Below are 16731 nucleotides of genomic sequence, written 5' to 3'. Positions count from 1 at the left end.
CGTTCGGTCTTTCATCGTCGCTTTACTCGTTCTCTCAGTGAAGCCGAAAGAGGACGAGGCGCGCCGACGCTACATGCACGAACGGGCTCCTAAGAGCGGCGCTCTAAAATTACTAACCCAAGTCCACGTACCTTTATCAAAGAAGCAACGCAGGAGTGAACCATTGCATGGGCAACTAAAGAATAACCCTTAAGTGCCTACGGCCACACAATGATGTGTTTATTCTACTACACGATCACCTTATATGACTTCAGGCTAATCATTTCAGAATAAAGGACACTTCGCGAAACTACGACTTGCAAGCTGACCAGGACATCAGCTCGCGTGGTGAAGCATGAGCCAAAGCAATGGCAAGCGAGATAGTGCTTGTTTCGACGACCAGTTTTATTTCTCCATTGCGTCCATTATAGAAGATGACAGAATGTCGAGGTCGATGCACATAGCTTCTGTTTTTCTTCAAATACGTCACACTTGGAAGGTTTCTGCAGAGAACAAAAATACAAGAAAGTACTGTTATAAACCGCCTTGGCATAAAACAGTAAAACGTTCTTGTTATATAATATGACTTCCTTTATATTTTCTTTCTCTACTCCATGCAACATTCTCTGCCGCCGATGAACAAGTCGACGTCTTCATTCAGCGTCGCATATGAAAAATTACCATCTGTGAATACACGCTCTACGGCCGCAATAAAACAAACGACAATAGCAAAAAATTTGTGTATATATATACACGCAAATGGACTGAAAGATCTACTCACACTTCTTCTTGCGGAGAAGGGCACCGTAGTGGTAGGGAGAGCCAAGACCGTAGCCGTAGTTCAGGCCGTAGCCGAGAAGACCGTGACCGTAGCCGTAGTGGCCGACGCCGTAACCAAGGGTTCCGACACCGTAGTTGTAGACCGGAGCGGCGTGGTAGGCAGCGACAGCGGGGGCAGCGTGAGCAACAGTGGCCACAGCTGGGGCGTGGTGGACGGTGGTGGCGGCAACTGCTGGGGCAGCAGCGTAGGTGGCGACGGCTGGAGCGGCAGCGTAAGTTGCGACGGCTGGAGCAGCAGCGTAGGTGGCGACTGGAGCGTGGGCAACAGTGGCGACAGCTGGCGCGTGGTAGGTGGTAGCAACCTTGGTCACGGCTGGGGCAGCGGCGTAGGTGGCGACCGCTGGAGCAGTGGTATAAGTGGCAACAGCTGGGGCGGCGTGGTAGGCGGCAACTGGTGCAGCAGCATAGGTTGCAACAGCTGGAGCAGCGGCGTAAGTGGCGACTGGGGCACGGTAGGTGGTAGCAACCCTGGTCACGGCTGGAGCAGAGGCAACAACTGGAGCAGCAGCGTAGGTGGCGACTGGAGCGTGGGCGACGGTGGTGACGGCTGGGGCAGCATGAGCGACAGTGTGCACAGCTGGAGCATAGCCGGCATAGCTGAGACCGTAGCCATAGCCGAGACCATAGCCGTGGCTAAGACCACCGTAGCCGTAGCCGAGACCATAGCCGTGGCCAAAGCCGTAGCCGGTGTAGCCAGCGAGAGCGCTGGTGGCAAGAGCCAAGAGGACGCAGGCACGGATCTGGAAAGTGATGCGTACGTTTTGGGAGTGCGCTTTTATATGCGGTTTGCTTATCATTTCATAGCGTTAGCTAGTACAGGTTTGATGTGCACTCGTTCTTTTATGCATAATGTTAATTTCTTCCCCTATTGGAAGACCGACTTTGATTTGTGGTCTAAATCGATATTCCATTTGACAACTAGAACCAAGACAGAAAATATTGAGCAGTGTTGTTTCGCAGAAACTGTATTCCAGAATTCGAAAACGCTCGGCACAGAAGCGCGAGCTTTGCGTTGACAAACTTTGACGTTGTAAGGCAATTATCAATTCGTACTCTGACACTTGTTGCATGTCATAATTTTAGCTGAACTTCCTTCTTGACATTTAGAGAAATCTTTGCGTTATCAACTATTTTTAAAGACGGTAGCTATTGAAGGAATGAATAAGCAACTATGTTCGTGCAAATGAGGTTTGAAAATGGAGCGATGCGCGAAAATACGCCAGGAGTAATTAATTTTCAAGGTGATCATCGTAAGTGGTGCTCTGCTAGTAAGGCATGTCGGGAACAGAAATTCTTACCATGGTGACGTTAGAGCTGCTGTTGAGCCAACTGCTGAATGAGTGCTGTTCGTGCGCGCTTTTATACGAAAATTCCTCCTTTCTTGGCGCCCTTTCTTGACAAACTACACAAGAAATGGCAGAACAAGGAAAAATACGAAGAAACCAAGTCTGCAGTCCTTTTGTTATTCCCCCCCATCTCTGCAAAGAAATTTAATCAGGAGTATGATCTTAGGGTACTAGCTGGACAAACAGTGATCAAGTATCAGGCCTTATTCGCGACGAGGACGCTTGCGTAAAATTATAAAAATAAAATGATGAAAAAAAAAATTTAGAACCAGCTGTACAAATCAACCGCTTTACAATTAAGGGTAAGGAAGCTTTCACGCACTTGTGAGCGGCTATGTGTGGTCGACCATGTTTCATGCGTATTAAGTGCTGAAATGAAAGAAAAAAATAAGTCGCTTGTGTGACATACCGTGGAGAAGGAAAAATAATTGTGCGTAGAAGGCTTCGAGATGGCCGCGACGCAGAATCGGGCGATGTACCGTGTATTCGGAGAACGAGACCTGCATGTGAATTGTGCCAAAGCCTGAGTTGTGTGGCTCTCTTGCCCGAGATTCCGTTGTACGAGGACGGCATGTCATGCACTTACGCCTTCTTCGGCATCAAATACAAGGGATGGATGACCGATCACGCGCAAAGCCTGCAGAGAATTCGATAGAAGCTCGTCTTGTGGTGGACAGGTGATTAATTTGAGCAAGAGTTGTGTACGTCACTGAGAAGCCGCCGTTAAGTGATAAACGAAAAACACCGACTTCAATGTTGGTTAAAGCGATGGCTGTAGCAAAAATGTACATCTTCAATGAGCCGAAAATTGTATGATCTGCCGGTGATTTTGACATAGTGTGGCTGATCTATTGCTTGCACTGCCTCAACTTGGATCCTAAGAAAAATGGTGGAGCAAAAATCCCTTTTAATCGTGTGAAATATTATTTGAATGTTCGGGGTTTCTAGTGAAAAGAATTCAATATAGCTTTTTCCTTGGGAGAATTAGTTTAATGAAATATTTCGAACTTAGTTTGTGTTACAGGATTTTAAAAAGTGCATCAAGGTAGCGCATTTGTCAGTAGTAGCAGCTGCTTTTGAAACGTCCTACGCCAATGTTAGTGACAGCTAACTTTAAGAAAATAATATTGCTTAGAATACTGACCAATGTAAATGATAGGGTTAGAAACGGAAATTACATCTCTTTATATGTAAAAGAAGAATATAACTCCCACCTGTTTTACGCAACATTGTAAGCTGTTAAGCTTTGGGGCGGCTGAATGAATCGAGGCAAATGAGGAGGAATATTTGTCGACACATTAAGTAAGACAGTTGTGGTAACGACTGCCCAAAAACCTTTTTTTTCTAGATATCTCCAGAATACAACTGATCATCCAGTAATTAATCTGTTAGCAAAAATTGTGCGTGGAGGTCTCCGTACTTGGGACAGTACGCGTCGAAATGATGTGTTGAAACGTACTTCCGCATGCAAGTAGGAAATATGACTTTGTTGATTATTCGTTTCAACTCACGTGAAGAATAAAGGTGGCCTTATAACAACTGAATCGAAAGTAAGGCTTACTTAGGAGAATTTCAAGCTCTAAAAGCGATAATAATGGCGTCCGTTAAGCATAAAGAATTTTGCGTAATCTTGGTGCCCTGGTGTACGTTTATACACTGGGTTCGTCAGTAAACGTAGGCATTTCGTGTTTGATGTATATATTACAGATTTTTGATTGAAGACATATTGTACGAGACTATACCAATACTAGGCTACCGTCCACCCAGATTTTGTCTTTATTTCATAGAGCCTCTTTCTCGTCGAGCAGACCTGAGCCTGTTAATTTCCCCTTTTTTCTTGGGTGACGTACTCCTTTACTTTCTCTCGTGTCTCTGATATCATTCAAATATCAGATCCGTAGCATTGTATTCACAAACGACCTGTCGCGGAAGCTTCTCTTTCAAGGATGTCAGTAAATTGAGGGTGATTACCAGTTGATGCTATATTTGCAATATATATCCCATTATGATGCATGGACATCTAGTCACAATGATCAAGCAAAAACAACAGATGAGGACACGGAACAATCAATTAGAAACATCAGAAACAAACAATTAGAAACAATTCTGTAGTGACTGCTCACTTTAAGCTGAGGTCGTTTAGAACGAACACTGCAGGACGGGAGATTGGAAGTCAACACCAGGCATTTTACAGGTATGGGGGGTTCTGTGCTTCCCATTAGGGCGTTCCCGGACGGAGATATACATTATTCAATGTTAGTTTAGTTCAGGACACTGATATTAAATAATGAATATCACCGTCCGGGAGCGCCCTAATGGGAAGCACAGATAAAAAGTGCTCAGCGGGAAAGTGAAAGTCAAGCAGAGTACAAGCTTTGTCCACAACACCACTACATTGAACAATGTTTATTGGTGTTGTGTTCAGAAAAAGGTTGTGATTACTTGTTAGTGTGGTCACGAGTTGTCCACAATCATGAATAGATCAATTAAACATCAAAGTATGCAATTTTGAAGCCCTCAGTTTTAGTCGGGAGTTAGGTATCAAGCCTACAAGCAGGCCTCCCTAGACAAAGAGGACATAAATAAAAATCGGGAGAGCATGAAAGGGTCATATAGGCACTTACATCGGCCGAAGTTAGTAAGCTGACTGAACTATCGAAAGTGACGAACACGTGTATAATAGCATAAGCACAAAATTATAACTTTGAGAAAACAAAGAAAGGTGTAATACAAGCCGAAACTGTCAAGTAATTAAAAAATCTTGCCAGTGCTTGTTCAAGGGTCCGCGGACCACTGAACACAACGTATTCGATGTGAAATCAGTTTTGAACTCATCGATTGGTACGATCTTTATTCTTTTATAGGGATCTCTTTAAGATCCGCTTCCAACAAATTCAATACGGTGCGAAGTTTCATGCCTCCCAGAATTGTCGTTTCATGCTGTGAGTCGCTGAAAAAAAAAATGGAGTCACCATCATAGTCAGCCTGTTGCGCAACACTATGGCAACTTCTTCACCCCTTAACAACAAAGGTTGCAGCGCTCAGCAGACAGGGACGAAGTTAGACACAAGCAACATATACCGGCGCCAGCTTACAACTATTGATTAGCAAGAAATCGTGCAGGTTTACACATGAAACCTAAGTGCAAACTAATCACAGCAGAGATGAACCAACAGGGTTGATAGAGGCTAAGACTGATCGTAAGCCAGTGGTGTGAATACGCATGTCCCTTACATATGAGGAAGCGGACATTGCAGGTGTAATTCGAGTATCCAACCAAATGAGTCAACCGCACGTCCAAATCGTTGCGGCGATTACAGGCTATCACTTGTGAATGACACTTCTTTAAAACCTAGTGCTAGTTACGGCGTGCTGACAAACTTATTTGCTGCTCTTTTTTATTAAGAAATCCTCAATTATCTCCCTTTCAGTCCGGTTTGTTTCTTCCGGTGCGTCGGACATTTATTTTGGTTCCATTGACCAGCGCATATTTGCCAAAATGAGCAATACTAATGTGGTTAGGATTTATAGATATGTGGTTGACTACGTTGGGCTTTATAATCTAACTGAGACTAGACTTGATGTTGCTGTAGCATAATTAACAGGCACCTTATTGAAAGAGTTTGGTGGACTAGATTTCATTTCCCAATCGCCACAAGGTAACTGAATTAAATTCTGGTCCTTATACTTAGTTTCACGAAGGCCCACTTGTATTGGATGTAGAGTCCAAGGCCTAAGAAAAGCCTTCTACCATTAGACTGCACATATTCTAAACTGCTCAAGAAGGGAATAACAAACCCATGCATCACTTCATCATTAGTAAAGCCATGCGAGCGCAATCCTGGTATAGATTGTACTAATAATTTTAGCCGATTGGAAGAGGCTCGATTTCTTCCGTCAGTTACTACGGGTGTGTGCGAAAGCTACCTAAAGAAGATAAACAATTAATGTAAAGAAAATGAACACGCACGTGAGTCAGTACGGACATAAGCTGTCACACAATATAAAGAAGGTAGTCGCAAGATGCCACGTGCTCATTGGGTTTTCCGCCTCATGCAAACTAGCCAAGATTAGCCCTTTGGTAACGAATGCGCTGCCGGCCACAAGCTCCAAGAAGCATGTCACAGGCTATACCGCTTGTGTTAGGAATGTCGTTTACATTATCCCCAAACGTGTGGCAAGGTGCAAATAGGACTAACGGGACGATGCTTCATCGATGGAGCGAGAGGGCACCGCTGGCGGTCAACGTCAACACGGGCGGGCACTTGGCCATAGAGAAAGAAATTCAACAAAAGGGGACACTCTTCAAACACTGGCAACAGGAAACACGTCACGCCTAGTTTCCACTCCATCCGTTAGTTGACGCGAGCATCAAAAAAAAAAGAATGTAAAATAAACTTACAGACAACGTTTAATTTTTTTTTATTCTTTCCCACTAAGAGTGAAAAAGTTTTGCGTGTAAATGAATCTATACATTGCAACTTATTTTTGATGCGTTGCCTAGCAACAAGCTAGCGGCACGCCAGACCCGCGTCAATACGTCATGCGCCAGATAAGCCGCAGGAGTGAGCGAGGCCGGCTGCGCATGTGAAGCTCGCGTGCTCGGCGACCCGTCTCTTTTGGGTGTAGCCCGTTTTTTGGGGTGGGGGCTCCCGGCGTTCTCTTGTGTTTCATCTGCATTTCGACACGGTACTGCTGCACTACTGAACTACAGCAACGTGAGGAATTTTGTTTGACAGTCTACGATGCACTTCAAGCACATTTAGGCTTACTGCACAAAACTGAACCTTTATAGCGACGCAGTTATCGACAAACAGCTCCGCCGTCCAAGCCTAGTTAATTTGAGTTAATTACTCGCACTGGGAGATGTATGCGACCGTTTCTATGAGACCAAGCATAATTAAAACATAATTAAAACATAATTAAAACTTAAAAGGTGGGCACGCTCGCCGCACCTGGCTTTCTGACGATAAGCACCTTGGCCGTGTGACGCAGTTTCGCGTGTACTGAATCTTCCCGGGACAAGCTTTGGCGCTTTCTCTTACCCCAGACATTATTGTAACTAATTTCGCTACTTTTTGGGGTGCTTTTCAAGCACAGTGGCCCTGAAACAACATATACCTTATTTCGGTACTCACGCTTGTCGAAGGCGCGATGAGCGATTCCCGAGAGTGATAACACGGGAGTGTTGCTTGCGCCGGCAGGACGCGTAAAAGATAACACGGAGGAGCTCATGAACATGACATTTATGTATTCTGAGCGATTGAAAACAGTATTTGCACCCACGAATCTGTCTTGAGTGCGACTAGAAGGCATTCTGCGAGCGTGTAACATAGTCTGGCTGAGCCTGTGTTGTAGCCACCGCTGTGTACTTGGCGTACCATCGCGTCGACTGAGGCCAAGTTGTTTTGGAAACGCGCAGTCACCCGTGTATTTGTGCTCTTAAAGTGCAGAAAATAATGCCCGGGAAGGGAGGGATGCTTGAAAATCTGGTGTTTTCTTCAGATTTTATGGCATTGTTTGGGAGGAGTTCTTGCTGCGAAATGTACGTAAAAGTGAATTTATCTGTAATCCGCTCATTCACCACTTACGCACGTTTCGACTCTACACGCAATACTCCTGTTAGTTCAATATACCAAAATGATACATGCTTGTAATTTACTTCCTTTCAGCTGATGGCATCCGGTGGAGCTTCGCACGGCAATGACTGCTGCTTACCTGGTGCCTCAACTTTGGATGAATGCAGAAGCCCGGAACGAGCATTTATATAGAGCAAAATAAACATTTCATCATTTCAGAAGACGTCTCGCGTTTTCTTTATGAAATTGCGCCTGACAGATTCGGCGGAGCCTTGTAAAGGTCGTTCGCAATCATTTTTACTAAATAATGAAACGATTCCAAGCCAAGGGCACGCGGGGTTTAGCAGAAGCAAAAAAAAAAAAAAAATGCCGCGCCGGTCAGCGAAGCCGGGCCGGCGTGTATCAATTGCTGTTCAAAACGCGCGCGCTCAAAACCGAAACCGGAAGGTGCTACTACCATCCGCTTGGTGTGCTACAGTCAATTCGGCCGCTGGGCTCTATGGGAGTGTCCGCTCTTGTTGAAATTTCTTTCTCTATGACTTCGCAGACCACGGCAAGCGCTGCGGTTGTGTGCCACTCATGGACTGCATGCAATAAGCATGCAATAAGGGACTGCATGCAATAAGGGACTGCATGTTAATGCAGTCCTTTATTTGGTTGGATACTCGGATAACGCTTGCAATGCCCGCGTGCTCCTATGTACCGGCCGTGATAATTGACTTCACATCCGTGGCTTACGAGCAGTGTTAGCTCCTATTACCCCTGTTAGTTTACGTCTACTGTTATTATTTTCCACTGGGCTTCACGCATGCATATATAACGTTGCGTAGTTTCTGGCGAAACAACAGTTGAAAGTTCGATGCCGTGTAATTCGTTTGTGTCTCACTTCGTCCTCATCAGCTTAGCGTCGTGGCCTTTGTACTTAAGTCATGGGCCAACTTGCTTGGCATCAGGTTTTTGTAAATCTCCACCTTAACCGCTTCTAATGTTGAATTCATCGGGAAGCCGGTCTTTTAGCAACCCGAACCATCGTAGTGGGCGCCGTCGTCCCACTTTCCACGGCCTTGAGGTGTCATGCCATTGACCTTGTCCTCTGACAACTAAGAATATGCTGCGTGCTTGGTGGCCTTGGCGCCATCGTCATGCTGTAGTTATCCAGCAATGGTCGGGCCAACAGTTCGTACTTTAATTCATTGTCTCACTGGAGACCAAAGCACCCTCCGCTCAGGACACAACGATTGTAGAGTATGCAAAGTAATTTGACTATGGAAGTTACTAGACTGTGAGAGAGAAAAAGGAAATGTACAAAACGAGGTCCCCTACGGCATTGTCAGCAGCAAGGTCCTTCAGCGGCTGCGATATTATTCGGCAATTGTATCCGGCTGCATAAGTCTTGTAGCTTAGTTTGGGACTATATATAAACGTATTGCAATTACAAGTAACAAAACGTGGTTGGCCTCCTGCTTTTCTATGCATGATAACTCTGAGGGGTTTATTTTACTTACTCATAGTTTTCCCGGATTTTCTGGTATTTATAAGAGCTGCACCTTATTTGATATTACCTGCACAATTGTAAATCGCTTAGCCAGTTGACGATTCTCTTCAGTGAATCCTTTTTAGTCAACTCAGTCAAGCACCTAATTGTACTTTTTAAATAAGTTATCTGACCACTGTAATAGGCCACTGATAACAGTGTCGAAGCGCCTCACAAACACACAAACGCCAGTAGGAAGCGAAACGTATGTTCTGCGTAAACGAATGGTAAATAAAAAGTGCATAAAAAGGATAATTTCTTCACATAATGAAAGCCGCAGAGCAAGGTTTCTACGCAAAGAGCGAATGAGATCGCTTTGGCTAAATACCCACGAGTTTGTGGAACTGAAACAGTTCTACGCTTCTCCAGTGAGCTTATCTCACTGCAAGGCAAGGTTCACGTGCACAGAATGTTGCCATTAAAAGCTAGGAGTGGGCAGAAGTGCAGCGTGCATTGTTTCCTTCAATGTCACAGGGATAAACACCAACAATGAAACGAAACAGGCCGACAATTTCCGCTTAGAGTTGCTGCTTGATTTGGGCGGGTAAATTTATCAGACAAGGAATACAGAAGCGCAAACGTCCTTTGGCTCTTTCATGGGACGTTCTCGTAGAGTATTCTTTCTTCAACTCTAGGAGCAGGACCGCGCATAGATCTAGAACCTACTTACATAGAATATATAAATATTCCGTTGGATCTAAGGTACCATTACCACGATATGGTTATGGGATATCCTTACTGGAGGATTCCAGATTAGTTTTGCCCACCTGGGAATCTTTAAGCTGCACATAAATCTAAATAAACGGCGCGTTGGCTTTTCGTCTTTGTAAAAATTCGTGCGCCATTTCAAGAATCGAACCCTGGACCTCGAGCTCAGTAGCGCAACGCCTTAAACACTCAGGCTACTACGGCACGTGTGACTTATGTAGTCATATGTAGTAACTCTGCAGATGTGACGGTGACCGCTTTTTTATTAATTATTCAAAAGCGACCCCAGGTACGTCAATATTTTGCATCGTAATAAACGCATGCCTTCCAGCAGGCTGTTCATTCATTAAAGGGTGCAGCGGTGGCGTAGAGGTAGAGCATCCGCCTCGCATGCAAGAGGACCGTGGTTCGAGTCCCGGTGCCGCGCAATTTTTCAACAGATTAAAAAAATCCGCTTGTTGATAAAATTGCACTAACAGGCCTGGAGTGCGGCCTGATCCCGGTAACCAGAACCGGCAACGCACACCCTCACCAGAGCAGGACTGGCCACCTTGGTGCAGTGCTTGACCACAACCGCCCATATGAATACAACAATCAAACTCCGGCCCTCACACGCCAGCGGCTGCGAAGCTACTGACCACAGCGGTGGTCAGACCTGTGAAGCAGCAGAGGGTGCTAAGGATAGCTTGGTCCGGACAGGCCGCGATTGGAAACTGAACCAGGCAACGTTTAATGTTAGAACGTTATCTAGTGAGGCGAGTCTAGCAGTGCTATTAGAGGGCACTAAATGGGATTTAATAGGGCTCATTGAGGTTAGGAGGACAAAAGAAGCATATACAGTGCTAAAAGGTAGGCACGTCTTGTGCTACCGGGGCCTAGCGGAGAGACGAGAACTAGGAGCCGGACTCCTGATCAAAAATAATGTAGGTGGTAAGATACAGGAATTCAATAGCATTAACGAGAGCGTGGTTGTCGCGAAATTTATTAAGAGGTACAAATTTGAGCTCGTACAGCTCTACGCCCCTACATCCAGTAATGATGACCAAGGCGTCGAAAGCTTCTATGAAGACGTGGAACCGGCGATGCGTAAAGTCAAAATATACTGGACTGATGGGCTACTTCAATGCCAAGGTAGACAAGAAGCAGGATCAAGACAATTCAGTGAAAGAATATGGCATAGGCTCTAGGAATATCAGGGGAGTGTTATTAGTAGACTTTTCAGGACAGAATAATATGCGGATAACGAATACCTTCTTCCGCAAGCGGTAAAGCTTAAAGTGGACGTGGAGGAGCCCCAACGGCAAGACTAGAAATGAAATAGACCTCATACTCCGCGCTAACCATGGCATAATACAAGATGCGAACGTACACGGCAAGATGCGTTGCAGTGACCATAGGATGGTACGAACTCGAATTAGCCTAGACCGGAGGAGGGAACCAAGAAACTTGTACATAAGAAGCCGATCAATGAGTTAGCGGTAAGAGCGAAAATAGAGGAATTCCGGATCAAGCTACAGAACAGGTATTCGGCTTTAACTCGGAAAGGGGACCTTAGTGTTGGAGCAATGAACGACAATCTTATGGGCACCATTAAGGATTGTGCAGTGGAAGTCGGGGGTAAATTCGTTAGACAGGATACCAGTAAGCTATCGCAGGAGACGAAAGATCTGATTAAGAAAATCCCATGTATGAAAGCCTCTAACCCTACAGCTAGAATAGAACTGGCAGAACTTTCGAAGTTAATCAACAAGCGGAAGACAGCTGACATAAGGAACTATAGTATGGATAGAATTGAACATGCTCTCAGGAAAGGAGGAAGCGTAAAACCAGTGAAGAAGAAACTAGGAATAGGCAAGAATCAGATGTATGCGTTAAGAGACAAAGCCGGCAATATCATTACTAATATGGATGAGATCGTTCAAGTGGCTGAGGAATTCTATAGAAATTCATACAGTACCAGTGACACCCACGAAGATTATGGAAGATGGAATTGTCTAGAGGAATTTGACATCCCGCAAAAAACGCCGGAAGAAGTAAAGAAAGCCTTCGGAGCTATGCAAAAGGGGAAGGCAGCTGGGGAGGATCAGGTAACAGCAGATTTGTTGAAGGATGGTGGGGGGATTTTTCTAGAAATACTGGCCACCCAGTACACGCAATGCCTCATGACTTCGAGCATACCGGAATCTTGGAAGAGCCCCAACGTAATCCTAATCCACAAGAAAGGGTACGCCAAAGACTTGAAAAGTTATAAACTGATCAGCTTACTGTCCGTTGCCTACAAAATATTTACTAAGGTAATCACAAATAGAGTCAGGAACGCCTTCGACTTCCGTCAACCAAAGGACTAGGCAGGAGTTCTTAAAGGCTACTCAACAATAGACCATATTCACACTATCAATCAGTGATAGAGAAATGTGCGCAATATAACCTACCCTTATGTATAGCTTTCATGGATTACGAGAAAGCGTTTGATTCACTCGAAACCTAAGTATTCATGCAGGCCCCACGGAATCAGGGTGTAGACGAGCCGTATGTAACGATACTGAAAGATATCTATAGCCGCTTCACAGCCACCGCAGTCCTCCATAAAGACAGCAATAAAATTCTAATAAAGAAGGATGTCAGGCAGGGAGATACGATATGTCCAATGCTATTCACAGCGTGCTTACAGGAGGTATTCAGAGACCTCGATTGGGAAGAATTGGGGATACGAGTTAATGGAGAATAACTTCGTAACTTGCGATTCACTGATGATATTGGGCCTTGCTCAGTACCTCAGGGGACCAATTGCAATGCATGCTCACTGAGCTGGAAATGCAATGCAGAAGGGTGGGTCTAAATATTAATCTGCAGGAAACTAAAGTAATGTTTACCAGTCTCGGAAGAGAACAGCAGTTTACGATAGATAGCGATGCACTGGAAGTGGTAAGGGAATACATCTACTTAGGGCAGGTAGTGACCACAGATCCGTATCATGAGACTGAAATGATGAGAAGAATGAGAATGGACTGGGATGCGTATGGCAGGCATTCTCAGATCATGATCATGATCATGGTTGCTATTATCTCTCAAGAGGAAAGTATATAACAGCTTTGCCTTACCTGTACTCACCTACGCGGCAGAAACCGGGAGGCTTACGAAAAGGGCTCTACTTAAATGGAGGACGACGGAACGAGCTATGGAGAGAAGTTTAATGGGTGTAACGTTAAGGTATAAGAAAAGAACAGATTGGGTGAGGAAACAAACTCGAGTTAATGACGTCTGAGTTAAAATCCAGAAAAATAAGTGGGCATGGGCAGGAGACGTAATGAGGAGGCAAGTTAACCGATGGTCATTAAGGGTTATGGATTGGATTCCAAGAGAAGAGAAGTGTAGCAGTGGGCGGCAGACAGTTAGGTGGGCGGATGGGATTAAGACGTTTGCAGGGACAACATGGCCACAATTAGCACATGACCGGGGTAGCTGGAGAAGTATGGGAAAGGCCTTCACCAATGCAGTGCGGGTAGCCAGGCTGCTGCTGCTGCTGATGATGATGATGATTACGACCATTTATCCGAAGGCCACTCCAATGCCGCCTTTGCATGAAGCTGGGGCACGTAAGCGCTTTGTGCAAGAACACAAAAATTTGCTCGCCCTGTGCAGAGCCCCACGCTGCAGATTCCTGTGTAGCCACAGTTCCAAAATGCCCCAATTGCATTGGGTCCCATGGTGCTACCTCAAAGGACTGTCCCAAAATGAAGAGGGAAAGAGAGGCTTGAAGCAGATAGTGAGAGACCGTTCGTCTCGTCGGGAAGGGGTTGCGCCCCTCAGAAAGCGACGCTCCCGACGCCGTCGGGCTTCAAAGAACGCAGATGCCGCCGTGAATAGCGTGCTACATCAGACAAGACCGCCTGCTCTGCCCCGTAGGCCTGGCAGAGTGAACACCGATACTGAAGCTTGGCGCGAGCTACCAAAGCGACAGCCCCCGCCACAGCTGAAGCCACAGCTGAAGCCACAGCCGAAGCAACCACCGGAGCCACTACAGACGGCACAGCTGAAGCCATAGTTAAAGCCACAGCTGGTGCTACAGCCGAAGCCCCAGCCGAAGCCACGACCCATGCCACAGCCGATGTCACAGCCGATGTCACAGCCGATGCCACAGTCGGAGCCACAGCCGGAGCCACAGTCACATCAATGGACAGAGCATACCGAGGTCGAGTCCACCGCGCCGACTCCCGATGTAATGTCCGAAGAAGATAGGAAAGTGACTGCGTTGCTTCCATCCCTCATAAATACCTTTCGTGTTCTTTTTAGCAAGTTGCATACTCGGTCAGCAAAAAGTGCAGTGCAAGTGCTGGATGCTCTTAATCCATGCAGTTCTTGGCAAGTCTCGAGTAAGGCCCATAGCTGACCCGCAGCCTCCTTCCTACTTCCTATTCCCGCAACGCAGTTCACCAGCTATGGAACTCCACTATGGTTTCACGATGCTTCAGTGTACACAGAGTCATCACTTGCTTCTTCTTTTCATTTCCCCTTTTCCTCACCCCCAGTGTAGAGTAGCAAACCGTACGCTCCTCTGGTTCACCTCCGAGCCTTTCCTCTCTTTGTTCTCTCTCTCTCTCTACTACAAAATGGCCTTATATGACTTCACGCTAATCATTTAAGAATAAAGGACACTTCGCGAAACTGGGACTTGCAAACTGACAAGCACTCCATCTCGCACAGTGTAACATAAAACAACAGAATGGCAAACGAAATGGTGCTTTTTTTGACGACCAGTTTTATTTCTCCATTGCGTCCATTATGGAAGATGTCGGAATGTCGAGGTCGATGCGTATAGCTTCTCTCTTTCTTCAAATACGTCATAGTTGGAAGGTTTCTGCGAGAAGAAAAATACAAGAAAGTACTGTTAGAAACCGCCTTGGCATAAACCAGAAAAACGTTCTTGTTATGTAGCATGATTTTCTTTGTATTCTCTTTCTCTGCTCCATGCAACATTCTCTGCCGCTGATGAACAATTAAGCGTTTCATTCAGCGTCGCATATGCAAAATTACCATCTGTATAAAATGCAGGCTCTAATGCCGCAATAAAATTAACGACAACAGACAATATTTCTGCATGTATATACACGCAAATGGACTGAAAGATCTACTCACACTTCTTCTTGCGGAGAAGGGCACCGTAGTGGTATGGAGAGCCAAGACCATAGCCGTAGTTCAGGCCGTAGCCGAGAAGACCGTGACCGTAGCCGTAGTGGCCGACGCCGTAACCAAGGGTTCCGACACCGTAGTTGTAGACTGGAGCGGCGTGGTAGGCAGCGACAGCGGGGGCAGCGTGGGCAACAGTGGCCACAGCTGGGGCGTGGTGGACGGTGGTGGTGGCAACTGCTGGGGCAGCAGCGTAGGTGGCGACGGCTGGAGCGGCAGCGTAAGTTGCGACGGCTGGAGCAGCAGCGTAGGTGGCGACTGGAGCGTGAGCAACAGTAGCGACAGCTGGGGCGTGGTAGGTGGTAGCAACCTTGGTCACGGCTGGAGCAGCAGCGTATGTAGCAACAGCTGGGGCAGCGTGGTATGCGGCAACTGGAGCAGCAGCATAGGTGGCAACAGCTGGAGCAGCGGCGTAAGTGGCGACTGGGGCGTGAGCCACGGTGGCAACGGCTGGGGCGCGGTAGGTGGTAGCAACCCTGGTCACGGCGGGAGCAGCGGCAACCACTCGAGCAGCAGCGTAGGTGGCGACTGGAGCGTGGGCGACGGTAGCTACGGCAGGGGCAGCGTGGGCGACAGTGTGCACAGCTGGAGCGTAGCCGGCGTATCCGAGACCATAGCCGTATCCAAGACCACCATAGCCATAGCCGAGACCATAGCCGTGGGCAAGACCACCATAGCCGTAACCGAGGCCATAGCCGTGGCCAAAGCCGTAGCCGGTGTAGCCAGCGAGAGCGCTGGTGGCAAGAGCCAAGAGGACGCAGGCACGGATCTGGAGAGTGATGTGTACTTTTTGTGAGTGCGCTTTTATATGCGGTTTACTTATCATTTCATAGCTTTACCTAGTACAGGTTTCATAGGCACTCATTCTTCTAGGGATAATGTTATTTTTTTCCTTATTGAAAGACGGACTTTGATTTGTGGTCAAAGCTATACTAGAAGTAGAACTATAACCAGACAGGCTAATTATTTAGCAGTGATGTTTCGCAAGCTGTATTTCGGAATTCGAAGACGCTCAGCACAGGAGCGCGAGCTTTGCGTTGAACAACTTTAGCTCTTTAAGACATTTTTCTGTTCGTATTCTGACACTTGCTGCATGTCGTAATAGAACCGAAGGTTCCTTCTTAGCAACTAGTGATGTGTTTGCGTTATCATTAATTTTTAAGGACGGTTAGCTCAATAAGCAGCTATATTCGCGCATATAAGGTTTGGCTAAAGAACAATCCGCCAAAATACGCCAGCAGTAATTATTTTCTGAGGTGATCATCGTAAGCTTTGCTCGGTTAGTAAGGCATGTCGGGAGCAGAAATTCTTACCATGGTGACTTTAGAGCTGCTGTTGGGCCAACTGCTGAATGAGTGCTGTTCATGCTCCCTTTTATACGAAAACTCCTCCTTTCTTGGCGCCCTTTCTGGAGAAACTATACAAGACATGGTAGCACAAGGAAAAAAAGAAGAAAGCAAGTGTGCAACCGTTTTGTTATTCCACCCATCTCTGCAAAGGAATTTAATCAGGAGCATGGTTTTACGATACATGGTGGACGAATAGTAATCCAACATCA

At 46.2% G+C, this 16731-nt stretch overlaps 1 protein-coding gene and 1 long non-coding RNA gene across 2 annotated transcripts; one reads left to right on the top strand and one right to left on the bottom strand.

Annotated features, from left to right (window-relative positions):
- Positions 1–363: 363 nt before the first annotated feature.
- Positions 364–16618, bottom strand: LOC129387040 (uncharacterized). The gene is made up of 6 exons (XM_072286864.1): positions 16487–16618; positions 15123–15942; positions 13862–14004; positions 2118–2297; positions 761–1559; positions 364–482 (listed from the first exon to the last, which is right to left on the bottom strand). Coding segments are annotated over exons 1-6 (2061 nt in total). The 5' UTR covers positions 16604–16618; the 3' UTR covers positions 364–480.
- Positions 6733–8117, top strand: LOC129387369 (uncharacterized). Its single transcript, XR_008614618.2, has 2 exons — positions 6733–6883; positions 7838–8117. It is a non-coding gene; the product is annotated as an uncharacterized lncRNA (long non-coding RNA).
- Positions 16619–16731: the final 113 nt, after the last annotated feature.

The sequence above is a fragment of the Dermacentor andersoni genome, chromosome 3 (assembly GCF_023375885.2).
Source record: "Dermacentor andersoni chromosome 3, qqDerAnde1_hic_scaffold, whole genome shotgun sequence".
Lineage (NCBI taxonomy): Eukaryota > Metazoa > Arthropoda > Arachnida > Ixodida > Ixodidae > Dermacentor > Dermacentor andersoni.
The sequence above is the reverse complement of the archived record's forward strand: the minus strand, read 5'-3'. Positions and strand labels throughout refer to the sequence as shown.